At 41.2% G+C, this 13,210-nt stretch overlaps 1 protein-coding gene across 1 annotated transcript in view; it reads right to left on the reverse strand.

Annotated features, from left to right (window-relative positions):
* Positions 1 to 3,874: 3,874 nt before the first annotated feature.
* Positions 3,875 to 13,210, reverse strand: part of UBE2E3 (ubiquitin conjugating enzyme E2 E3) — a 60,921-nt gene continuing 51,585 nt past the window's right edge. The window contains exons 4-6 of the mRNA XM_084288994.1: positions 9,947 to 10,079; positions 8,025 to 8,172; positions 3,875 to 6,385 (exon numbers count right to left, since the gene is read on the reverse strand). Coding sequence (XP_084145120.1) covers positions 6,288 to 6,385; positions 8,025 to 8,172; positions 9,947 to 10,079 — 379 coding nt within the window. The 3' untranslated portion in view covers positions 3,875 to 6,287. The remainder of the gene's footprint in view (positions 6,386 to 8,024; positions 8,173 to 9,946; positions 10,080 to 13,210) is intronic.

Genomic DNA, 13,210 nt, shown 5'->3' on the forward strand with positions numbered 1-13,210 from the left:
TGGCTGCTTGGCCTAATTTCAGAGTGGGACTTATGAATGAGTATGTTTTATGAGAATACGAAGACGGACTTCCCAATGCCAGGAGCCGAATGTTTAACCTAAGAAAGCAAACAGAACCAACACGCGGCATTTCACTCCATCTGGGCGCTACCCGCCCATCCGCAGCGATTTCACTTGGGCCGAAGTTCAACTCCTCCGGAACCCGCCCTGGCGCCCAGGGAGCTGGGGGCAGCGCCACGAAGCGGGCCGGGCCCGGGGCTCCCGCAGGCAGCGGCCTCAGCGCCGGGGCACAGCGACACCCGCCCCCAGCGGCGCTGCCTCACGGGCAGGGCCTGGCCCCGTCGTCCCCACATCCCTCCCGAGGCCCGGCTGTCGCCCCGTTTCAGGCTCCCGGGGCCCCGTTGCCCGTCGGCCGCGCTCCCTTCGCCGCTAGCAGCGCCCAGCCGCCAGCGCGGCCCTTCCCTCTAGCCGGGGCTGCACTGACACCTAGCGGGCCTTCCTCCGCTCCCCTCCGCTCAGCCCGGCCCCTCTCAGCTCCTGCATTCAGTTTTTGACTGTGTATTAACACTCGTATAAAGTATTATGCAGCAGGCAAAAGAAAATGGCAGTGAAGCGCATGATTTACTGATGTGGCGCTGGCCTAGGTGACAGACGTGCTCACAGCGCGGTCTTCCAGAAGAGCTGCTGCGTAGTTCAGTTCTTACTCGTACTTTAGGAAAGGTAATTCAGGCCGTAGTGCAGTAAAATATCGATGAAATCTGAATGGAGCTTACATGATACCTCAGTGTTTTCAGTTCTTCATTAAGGCCACACTTATGAAACAATTCGGCTGGAAACGGCAACAACCAACAGGGAATAGGATGAAAAATGTTGCTTATGTGCAATAACTTATCATCCCAGCGGTGAGAAGACAGCACGTTAGCTTCACAGCTAACAGAGACACCCATGCAATAGTGGAAAAGAATAGGGTGTATTAATGTTTACTTTCAGAAACCGAAAAGTTTAAAATAATTTGTCACCTTAATTCCACCACCTGTAACTCACAAACCACACGCTGGTATCCTGTTCCTTGAGCACGCAGCCAGCAGGGTCCCAGCTTGGCCCAAATTTTCACCTGTCAAGACAGGTTCAAATGCTGGAATACATACACAGAGCCACAGACATCTGCACTTGTGAGACGCTGCCTTCCTCAGTACGAGCAAGGCTATCACGAACCCCTGCATTTCAACAACTTTATCCCCCTTCCCCTGGGTGCCTCTCCTTTTCCAGCCCCTTTGCCGCTGCCTATTCCCGTGAACTAGTGTTAGGCTGCAGGTTTCTAACCCACCTGTACACTTCAGAGATACATGCAGTTGCTACATTCAGAAGGATGGTCTCCCCTAGGACTTGAGATTCACCCCTGTCTACCTATATGATAGCCCAGAAAACTAATCCCTAGGATGACAGCTCGTTTAGCACTGTGGAAAATGTACCCGCCCTGAGCTCCGCTTTAAATAATGACCTGACATTTGTTCTGTAGAGGGAGACAAAGCCCAGCCTGATGAAAACAGTTGGCAGCTGCTTTCATTTGTGCCATTCAGAAGCCAGATGATAATTTGTCCTCGGGGACCCATCACTTATTGGCAGACAGACCTGTCCAGTGCACTTTGCTGTTACTTTTGCTGTTATCTCCTACCCCTATCATAAGCACCGCACGTGGAGAGTCAATATGCAAGGCAGCCTAAACTAAAGCTGACTGTGAAGTGTTGTAAAGGATTTCATGATGCTGAGAATGGGAAGATTATGTCAAAGATGAGTTCAGTGATGATACCAAGCAGCGGATGTTGGAAAAGACATGTTTGTTAGACCTACATAGAGGGCTAAACTATCTATTGCTCAGAAAGAGAGATTCCACCGTTTCTGAACATAGCTTTATGAAAACATTAACTAAGCAATAAGCAGTGGTCAACAAGGCAAACAGAGCAGTAAGAATTACTAGGCAATCAGACTAAACCAGAACACACGCTTCTGGATGAACTGAGTTCACCTTTTGCATGCAATGCACAGCTCTCAGTCCCTTAAATTAGCTGGAGCAGAATTACAAACTGCTCAGACAAGGGTGACCAGGATGATCAGAATACCTTTGTACAGGGAGAGATTAAATAAATGAGGACTTTTGAGTCTGGAAAAAGTGGTTACTAGGGGCTGATAATAATGATGATAAATAAAATCATAAATGGGATCAAGGAAGATAACAGATGCAATTATTCATTATTTCTCACAATACAAAACTAGGTGGCATAAAACATTAATGAGCAGGTTAAATGAAAAAAATCACATGACAAACTATTTTTTACACAGTTTGTAATTGAACTTTAGCATTCACTATCAAAGGACGTTGTGCAGGGTAACAATTTAGGATCATGCAAAGATATGTTTATCTTAGACAGTAAAGTTACAAAATGCATCCCAGTGCTGGGAAACAGTACGTAGATAGGGCTGTCAACACATTGCCTGCAGGAGAAGAGCAAGGGCAACAACAATGTGAGACAACATATGCGTGTTACCCATGCATGTGGTCCCACAACATCTTCCATCACTGTAGATGCAGAGCCTGTGCTTGGACGTAGTCACCATGAGGGAATGAGATATGTATATTTTTCATGCTACTCTTATCTTACCTAATCCTGGCAGTTTTTATTATTAAGGATCTCCCCAACTCTTGCCACAGTGGGTGCTTTCTCTTTTACCCAGTGACAGAGCTACTCACAGTACCGCTCTGCAGACATGCACACAGAGAATTGGAGGAAAACACGCTAGAGCAGGTTTCCCTCTTTAGGAATAGAAAAGCAAAGTGCTGCGAACATTTCAGCAGTCACTTGCCAAGTTCATTATCTGCTCTTCCACCTAAGCCACAGCTGAATGTATCTAATTATCATCAACATTTCAGCAAGGTCAGGCCATAGTACAAGCAGTTGTGCTCGTCTTACTTCTCCCTTTAGCACATATTTGACCCTGATCTCTCCTGGGGTCTTGGGCTCCTCTGCAGCCACCTCCAGCCTGGGTGGCCAGGGAGGGAAGGGGAGCTGCTGGTCTGCCCCAGGAGCCACAGTGTGATATCGATGCAAGCAGTGCCACCATGCAGAGGTTAAAGGGATAATGCAGGCAAAGCAGTGCTGGGCTCTCCAGTGCATGTTTCCCTGCATGTAGCATGGGCTGCATATGCAATGCAATTTCATGGCCCAGTCACATCCAGTCAGGACAGCCTTGCAGTCCTGTGAAGCTGTGTGGTTCAGGATGCCCAAGCAGGTCTTGCTTTCACATAAGCATCCAGAGCTCCATCTCCATGCTCACAATGCCCACTGCCCCAGAGCATCGCACACAGGGCAAGGGCTGCTGGGCAGCACCGCGGGGCTGCACATTCCCCTTTCCCCAGAGGAAGGGGGGTGCAGAGCACAGCCCACAGCTGACTCAGTTCCTGCTCCCCTTGCAAAGCTGGGGAAGCTACTTGGCTACTTGAAGCTTTCTGGCCCTGAGTGACTCCTTTCCCTCCCCAACTACGGGCCTCAAATGCAGATCAGCAAGTGCAAGTGTCTCCAAAGGCCATGCAAAGTGTAGGGCAAGAGGGGGAGTGTGGTTATTGAAATGTATCATTTAAATTTGCATTCTCCTGAATACATAGCCTGGTGATGGGTGATAGAAGATGGACCTGAAAACTTGAACTGTAAAACAGGATCAGCACTGTGACAGGGTAGTGTCCGGCATTTACCCTGGCACAGCCAGGAAAGGAAACGGTTTGAAAATACCAGATGCTCTTTGCAACTGGCATTTTGGATATATTTCAGGCAGCAATTTCTCTCTTCCCCATGAAAACAGACACACGTTCGCATTTAACAACTAATTGATTTATTTAACAATACAAATTTCTTTCTACTGCATGGTTTAGCAGAGAGAACTTGAGAAACAAAATTAGCTTCTTTTCTTTTTTTTTTTAAAAGTTTAAATGTTTACACAAAAACAACCTTTACTTCAGTAAATATAAAATTTACACACAAAAAAAAAACTACATTAAAAAAAGAACAGAATCATGACAAACCAACAAAAAAAAAGAAAAAAGAAAAGGATGGGAATTCAGTGTAAAGGATCCAATTGCAAGGAAGGCAAGATGGGGCAACGCTAACAAGGCATCCCACTTGTACACCTAGGTCTTTGAAGTTGTCAGTACAATACAAAAACAAAATACATTAAAATTAAAATAAAACCTGTATTTTTATACCATAATATTTTATGATATAAATATCTGTAAATTCTGTAGGCAACATAGTTAACATGTGAAATACATAGTTTGCTCCTCACTGGGAAGTCACTGGAGTGGTGTACGAGCACTGCATAACACACCAGTGCACTAGTGGACAGCAGTGAGCAGACTGTAGATATCCAACACGGATGTAATAGCCCCTTGTTTCTTTGCCAATCTGTGCTATTTCTCACATGTTCAATGACAAAATGAGAAACTCTGGTCACCGTCAGCAGTGATTTCCAGCACTTCATCTCCTGGCATTAGTCTGTTACCTGACTTAGGCATATTCACCTGCCAGATCCCCTGTTTCTCATTCCCTTTTGCACTTTAAAACCTGAACTCTAAAGCTATCTTGTAGCTATCAAGAGAGACTGGCTTCTAGGTTGAGATATTTGGGATACGCAGTTCTTCAAGCCACCTTCAGGAATCTGTAGAAATATTTAAAGTAGGGTGGGCAATTCATGGTCAAAGGTTATGTGATACAAAAAACAGGGATCTATATAGTGATGACTAACTTAGATCTAATCTTTATCATTTTTTCTATTGCTTTAATATTTAAACTTAACATTCATTTTTCATATATTAAGTGAGCAGAGCATCTTATTGATGGAAGTGCTACATTATCTCCAAAAACACCAGATAGTAAGGGAGGCAGTGAAGTTTAAAATTAATTGTATTTTTAAAAATCATTTAAAGGGATCAAATCTCTTTTTCGATAGGGTGACTGGTAACCTACAAAAGCTTAAATTATAAAACTAGTAGTGACTCTACTGTATGTACTATAAAGCTGTATCTTTGTTACTTACAGATGTTACAAAATTTGCAAGCCAGAAAGTAAAGAGGGGAGAGGGAAAAGTAGTCTAAAAGTTTTACATATTTCATTTTCACTAAGAAAAGTTAATATCCCCCACAACTGTTTTTCTGTTATAACTATCTAATCAAATTTAATTCTACTCCTTTCTTTTCTGGATAGACAAGATAGTGTTTAATCGTGCTTTGGAAGACCATTTTCAATGGACAACTGTAGTTCTCCAGAGCAAGTCCGACTTGCTTTACTTTGACATAAAAGCACCAGACTGTGTGTAACTTGGCCCTGGTCCTGCAAAAAGAGTTTGTAGCAAGACTTGGTTTGTTACAGGAACAGGTCTGGCCCTGAAGCAACCAGCTACATTAGCTTTTGGAGGAAGCATATGCAATGCTCTCATTCCAACTTGAGAAACAGCTGAGCAGTATTAAATTTAAGGAAATTGTATAAATGACATTTGTTCTGTAAAAACAAAACAAAACAAAAACAAACAGGGAAAACTTAAACAATCCACAGGTGCATTAAACATTTAATAGCAAGCCTTTGCTTATGTATATTAATTTAAAGATTATCCACAGGGATCTGTGATACATTGGCCCTGCCTTGTTACTATAATTAAATTTCTTCAAATATTAATTTAAAATAGGAAAACAAAGAAACTACTCCTTGGGGAACATGTTTATTGTGTTTGAGATGATACACTGGGTGCTCTCTGAGCTACAAAGGGAAAAAGGAAATCCTTTCATTACAAACTGACAAAGGTAAAAGTTAAAACAGTTTTCACAACAGCATGTACCACATATTGGAAATAGATCTGGGTTTAATACAAATGACATAATTCCTAGTAATCTACAGCTACCTTTAATAACTTCATACAGATAATGAATTAGGCTAAAATGCACTATAATATTTGGTTGACTTCAGGAACAGTATCCTTAGTACATCACAAAATACATTTTGATATCCCAAAGAAGCAAGACTTGCAAGTAGGCATTTTAAACATAACTAATCTACAGCTACAAATTTCTACTCTTGATAGCATTTACCTTTTTGGGGGGCAGTATCCCAGTCTTCAAAAGGATAAAAGCAGAGTAGAATCAGTATAACATATACACAGAAGTCCGTATTGTAAAGGCTATAAAGATTTGTTGCACACTGTAAAGTTGCCTTCTGCACCTTCACACTGCACAAGTAGTTTGTCGTTTATGTTGCATATCTCTTGGTCCACTGTCTGGCTATCCTGTCATGTTCTGCTCTGTTGGTCAGATACTGAGTAGCTATGCTTCCAACCAAAGGATCAGCTGTAAAGGGCAGGAGAAAATGAATTAGAAAGTATTTCACAATAAAAAATAAAAAAATCCCAATAACAAAACCAACCAAAAAAAAAAAAAGCAAACACAAAACCAACCAACTAACCAAATCCACCATGATTTAAAATACAGAATCTATTCCAAAATACAGTCTTTGTTAGGCCAGAAAATGCTGTGACATGTAGTGGGGCTCCTAGCATACATTTCCAGGAGAAAGCACACAAAGCACAGTGAACAGAAAAATGCTTTAATCAGTTTCAGTTATCTGTGTGTTAGTGTGTCAGATGACAGGCAGACACCTGTGTTCAAATGATACAGCTATTCTTTTCAGCCAAAACCTGACAAAAGGCTTGGTGTGAAGTTTTGTAAGATCACCAGCAATTCAGATACCATTTCGTCAGGTGCGATTTGTCAATGTTTTTAAGCAACTAATGTCTTGAAAATAAAAACCTTCCCAAAAAGTCTTCCATTTTTAAAAAGATTTAATCTGCTAAAGGAGGGTAAACATCTCCTGGACAGACAGACTTGCTGCCAGCTGGTGGTGGCGAAACAACAGACAAGTGCAACAATTTCCTGGTGAGACACAGAAAAAAACAGCTCCTTAACTTCAAAGAAATCAAGATCCTTGTAAGCAGAGCCTACTCTCTGCAGCTGAAAAGCTCCATGCACCTAACTTCAGGATACACCCACCAGCCACCTTCTGCCTGCAGGAAAAATGTCCTGTAAGGGGCAGCATCTCAAGTCTGTCTTAGCATTGTCCCCGTCATGGACAGAATGAGTTGTACCACAACGGCTCTTCCCAGCCAGGCACCCTGCTTCCTTTGGAAGGGCAGCTGGGTGCATGGGGCACTCAGCACGTGCAGGCTGGCATCCTCCCTTCACAGGGCTGCGAGAAGGCTGGAGTACCTTTTGGTGTCAAGACCGCAGGAGACACACTGAGGGGATCCAGTTGTACTGTGTCAAGAGTCATCAGACTTCTGTATCAAAGAGGCTAACCTAATTCTCCCTGCTCGTTACCAGCCTCCTGCGAATGACCTGTCATCTTGGCACTACCTCTCAGTTCCTGTGCTGACTGAAAGCAATTAGCATTCATAGCACAGTGGCACTGGTCATACAGATGTTCCTGAGAATTTTACAGATGCCAGTGGAGTTCCTCTCCTCCCAACAGTAATAAGGAACTCTCTCTGAAAAAGGTAGTATCTCCCCAAACCTTGTCACCTGCACTTTGGCAAGATTAAACATCTCAATTGCTGTCGTAAGACAAAGGGACTTCCTGTAGTTCCCTTCCAACCTGAATGATTTATGAGTTTGTAATTCAGAGGACTTCGCTTTACTCTTGGATCTACCACTCATTTGCTACAGCCTTTAGTATATAGACCTTCAAAGACACTGACTTATTTTCTCCACCACACATTTGAAATAAATGGGCTTAATGCTATTTACTTTCTGTTGGATCACAGGACTAAGAAGCACCATTAAATGTGGGACTGCATCCAAGCAGAAGTGTTTCAGCCCTGATTTTAAAAATAATAACTTTGATTCAATCTAAATAAGCAAATATACAAAATATATTCCATGGCAAATAATTCAAATGACTAGGAGTGGATGCCTAGAACTATCAGCTCCTTACCCGGGTTGCAGTCTGTCAAAAGAGAACAAATAGACAGCAGGACCTTTGAAATAGTCAAAGCAGGGCTCCAGTTGTCCTTCAGGATATCCAGACAGATGACTCCCTGACTGTTGATGTTGCAGTGATAAATTCTGGTACGGAAAGTAACCTAGAATTGCAGCACAGGAGACAGAAAAAGTCATTCAGTGTTGCCTAGGAATGCTGCCCCTAGTCCCTGAGGGGCCCTCCCCGAGCTGCAGAGCTTCTGGGGAAGCAGCTCCTCTACGCTCATTTTCTAAAGCAACATTCTGTAACAGAAAAATATTTTTTATTGAGATTAGACTTTGTTTATTGCAGTCATGGCTATTTTTAAGAAACCTACCAAGATCTTCAGTGCACAGACTGCTCTCACACAAGCCCTTTGTCAGGTACCCACAAAAATTAGGACCTACTTTGTAGTACTGGATGCTAGGTTCATGCACACATCACATGTCAAGAACTGTCTGATCACAAACAAAACTTTACTGAAGTTATTGAAGGTGAAGAAGTAGTTAGAACTTGACTGCATATGCAGTATTAGCTTATCTTTTACTTTCTTTCAAAAGCCCAAATATAGACCATGACATTTAAAATTGGAATGCTGTAATATTCATGTCCAAATTAGCAATGAAATCTTTGCCGTACCTTTTCATTACACAGGATATAATACACATCTAAAACAATGCTACCTCTCTAACCGACACCATCCTCATTTTTATATTATTTCAGACTAATATCGGTAAAATATGTATTATTCTGCACAAGTAAAAAGTTTGAAACATTTAAGTGCCTTAATTATATACAGCACAAGATGAAGAATTTTTTTTTTTTTTCACACTTATGAAAGGGGGAAAAATCCATGATAGTTTCTGAAACTACTGAATATTCAAAAATAACCTAACTCTTAAAAAAAAAAAAAAAAAAGAGGAATTTGTCTAAATCTCTGCATCATTTCATTATAACATTATTAAAGAACACTGATTTTTTTAAGTTTCAGGCAAGTGTGAAATACATAAGAGGGTGTATTATTCTTTATACTGTAATCCTTTGGGGAATGGAAAAAGATACTGCATTTACAATAACAATGTTACAGACACAAGAGCCACAAGCTGTAGAAATGTTGTGTGACAGAACTCATTTACTGTTTGTGAATGTCAGCAGCGTCCTTTCTGGTGCCCTGGTCAAGATTTGTAATTTGGCATTAAGGGAGGGGAAAAGGGAACAACATTTAACTTCTTTGACACCTGTTAGTAAATTCTGGTTTCTTAAACAACCATACTAATTCTAAGCAAGGAAATTAAACTTTAATTAAAGTTAATATTGTTTTCATTTTATAAAAAGAACTTTTGCTGAAAAATACTATCAAACATGGCTGGTGATATAACAAGTATAAATATTTTGACAGTCTATAATATAATGGAAGTCATCACAATAATTTACCCAATTCTATGTCACAATATAATACTTTAGCTGTCTAATGTTATTTCTTTTTATCTTTCTGTTATTTTGCTAACACTAATGCATAAGTATATAAAATAGAATCTAGTTTACAGTAGGAAAATGTTTCTTTTACATATACTTTAGTAGCTGGAATGAGATGAAGGAAGCATAAGAAGGTCTTGTGCTGTCTTCTATTAAAATTAGTTTCTTGTATCTTTACTCTTGATCAGAATTATCATGTCATTTATTACTGGGTAATGCTTCGAAATCAGTATTCATTGTGGAATTCAGGAAATAAATTAGACACGTGATTTGCTGAAATTGCAAGCCAAGATTTTGAATTCTTTTGTTTTCAAGTGCCCATAAAAATTTTGATTTTCAGAAGGTGCTGAGTAACCTACTACAAGTTAAATTCTTCTCATATGTTAAAAAAACAACAAACACAATGAAAACCTTACCCTTACCTTTGGTGGCTTGAACGGATAGTCAGATGAAAATGTGATATCCAGGAAAAAAACGCCCCCTTCATATACAGAACCCGGAGGTCCAAGTATAGTTGATCTCCATTCATAAATGTTATCTCCTTTAGGGCCGGCACTGCGCAAAAGAAGAGGAAAGGAGAGAGAGAGGATAAAAAAAAAAAAAAAAAAAAAAAAAAAGAGCGTCAGATCTACCTCTGAGACAGGTATTTTATGGATTTCCTTCTGTATTCATTTTGTTTTGTTTAATGCTACCCACTGGCATATCTTCAACATCTGCCTGATTTTCAACTGATTTCAGGGGGCTCAGTGTTTTAAACAGGCAGTATCTGGGCACTCCGCTGTCCCTGGGCTCTCATGCCTCTGGACATAGAATGAAGAATCCAAGAGCAGCTGGACTGTCAGTCCAAAACACTCCCCCACATCTGTTTCCCCAAGCACGTAGTATGCTCTGAGCTTTTACATGGTATTTTTCCAATGACATGATATCCCTACATGAAAGAAGTTGTGTATCTCAACCACACTCGTCTTCTCCAGGTATCGAATTAATCACAATTTCATACAAAATGTAACCTACATATATATTGATACACATTTATTTCCACTTTTTTCACATGCTACAGAGTGAAATGCAATACCCTTTCCAACTATGGATGGGAGAGGCAGGTTTAAGTATGCTGGAATTGAGCTTCTTATGACACTGTCAATCCAAAAGTTTTCTTCAGGAGATATGTGTATTATGCCTCTGGGCTATCAGCATTTAGGCAACTAGCCAAAAATAGTTTATTTTAAGTACCATACTGAACACATTTCTCACTAGTGAAAGGGTTGTTCTGTAATTAAAACTTTGAAAGGGGGAGACTGTACTTCATGCTATTATAACACAGCAGCCAAAAAAAATCAAAGCAAAATCTCATTTCTGTAAGCAAGTCTCAGTGTAAAAACTAAACTAAGCTCCCACAAGAAAAAGGCCTTGAATCCAAACTGCTGAGAACCAAGCTGACTGCTGCAGACAATAACACGGCTGAGCTCACGGAGGCACTGTGGGTCCATCACACCCAAACACACAAGTCAATAACCCGGCAGGCAGCGTAGAAGATCCTTTCAATTCTCCCTGCCTTACAGCCTCCCAGGCACTACCTACACATTGCAGACACATGGAGAAGTGTCCTTGTCTTTCTCCCTCTCTCCCTCTGTGGTCCAGGGAACAGGCGCTGAGGACTGTCACATGTGATTGTGCATGAAGCAGGGTACTAAGCTGCAGGCAGGGAGTCTGTGTTTCTGGTGCTGCTCAACACACAGAGGAGCTTTCTCAGTGTTAAGGCTCTTCCTGTGTCATGTCGTCTCGTGCATTTGTCTGGCTGCAGTCTACAACATGGCGTGTTGGATGCTCATCCTTACTACGTAGCCAAACATGTGGAGACATTCATCAGAGAAAAGGAATATGAGCAGTCTGCACTACGCATCTACTATTCCCCCAACAAAAATTTGGCTACTTTTTCATTAAGATCATATTCAAGAAATAACCAAAAGCTGATTTTGATTAGGAATTGCCTTTCAATTCATAATTTCCCATAATGTTTTTTTTTTTTTTTTTCTTGTGTCTGCTTCATGTACTAAATGTCTAAACTGTTGCAGGCCTTTTATTAATAGGGTAAAAATAATCATGGATTTTGGCCGACATCCTATTTAATTAAAAACAAAAAAATAATTTGATGGAACCATAGCTATTTTCCTGTTGCCAAAATTAAAGTAGGTAACAACAATGTGCTGGCCTCCAGAGTACAGCTAAGAAAGAAAGACTAAAAGTGTACTTTCAAAATAAAGCTTGGGTCTAAAACCACAGATCTTATCTTTCTATGTGCAATTCATGCACAAAAGTGGAACAAAAACTGTAGATAGAGTTTAGGAAAGAAGGGAAAACCAGAGGCAAGGAGGTGCACCTTCAATGACATAACGAACCATTTGTACCCTCAGTCACTCCAGAAGGTAATTCCATGTATGCTCTCTAAAAAGCAATTAGTGTATGAACTGAAAATATTGGGGCAATAATGACAATATTTAAAACCCACATAGGCTACTGAAATGTTTTAATTAATTCTTGACATTCATCAAGCTTATAGCTAATTAGTATTATGCTTGGAAACCAAGTTTCTATGGAGCAATTCAATTTCAGCATTAGATGTCCTAATGACTGTTTTATAGTTTAATACAGAGGTTACTGTTCTTGCCTTGTGTGTCACATACCTTTCTTTCATACACCTCTAACGGCTGGATGCAGTTCAATCAGATTAATGAAATAGCTGAATTAAATTAGTGACATATTTCAGCCCAATGAATCAGTCACAATTAAGTGCAGCTATAGCATCCAGGCCGGTGCCAAACTATCTGGTAATCACTCACCCAGTCAGAACAAGGGCATCTATCAGTTAATAGCCAGAAGCTAAGTGCAATAACTCTCTGCCTGTTACTATCTGCTGTCCTCTTCTGTGTGTGACTAGTAATACATAAAAGGATCAGGCTATAATGTGAGAAGTGGGATTCTTCTCCTTGTAAGAGGAAGAAAACGCTGTGTTCAACTTGCTACTGAGAAAAGATTGCTGCAATGTCAAAAGTAATACAAGCAGTAACAATAAACACACTCAGATAAAGGAGAAAATTGTTAAATCGAACAATTTCATTACACCTGATTGAGGTTTGTGAAATTTCTATTTAACTGCTGAAGTGGTGTCTCACTTCCAGTAGTATTAAAGATAAACCTGCTTCATTAAGAACCCCCAGCAATTACAGTATTACTGGCATGTGGAGACGAGATTAAAGAGCAGAGATGAGACACCACACTTGGCTTCTACTACTTGTGCATTTCCACTCCGGACCACATTCAGACAGCCACAGACTACTTTGTGTTTTGTATACATACCAAGATAATCTCTTTTGGAAGCAAACACAACAGCACTTGTTTCTCTCAGAACCTCTTTAAGGCTCAGCAAAACAGAGCAGAGCCATTCGGGGCTGCCTCAGCCTCCGCAGCGACTTTCCCCAGGACAGGAGCGTGGGGTTACTCCGACATGGACAAGCACAGAGCAGAGCAGATGGACAGCCCGGGTTCCAGCAATGCCCCCTCACACCCCCAGCACTGCAGCCCCACTGGGACCAGCGCCTTGACTCTCTGCCACTGCAGAGCATTGCTCAGGTGCTGCTGAAAGCCACACGGACAGAACCGCCACTCCTTGGTGCAAGCCCAAGTCG

Source organism: Netta rufina (genome assembly GCF_964035555.1).
Source record: "Netta rufina genome assembly, chromosome: 6".
Taxonomy (NCBI): Eukaryota; Metazoa; Chordata; class Aves; order Anseriformes; family Anatidae; genus Netta; species Netta rufina.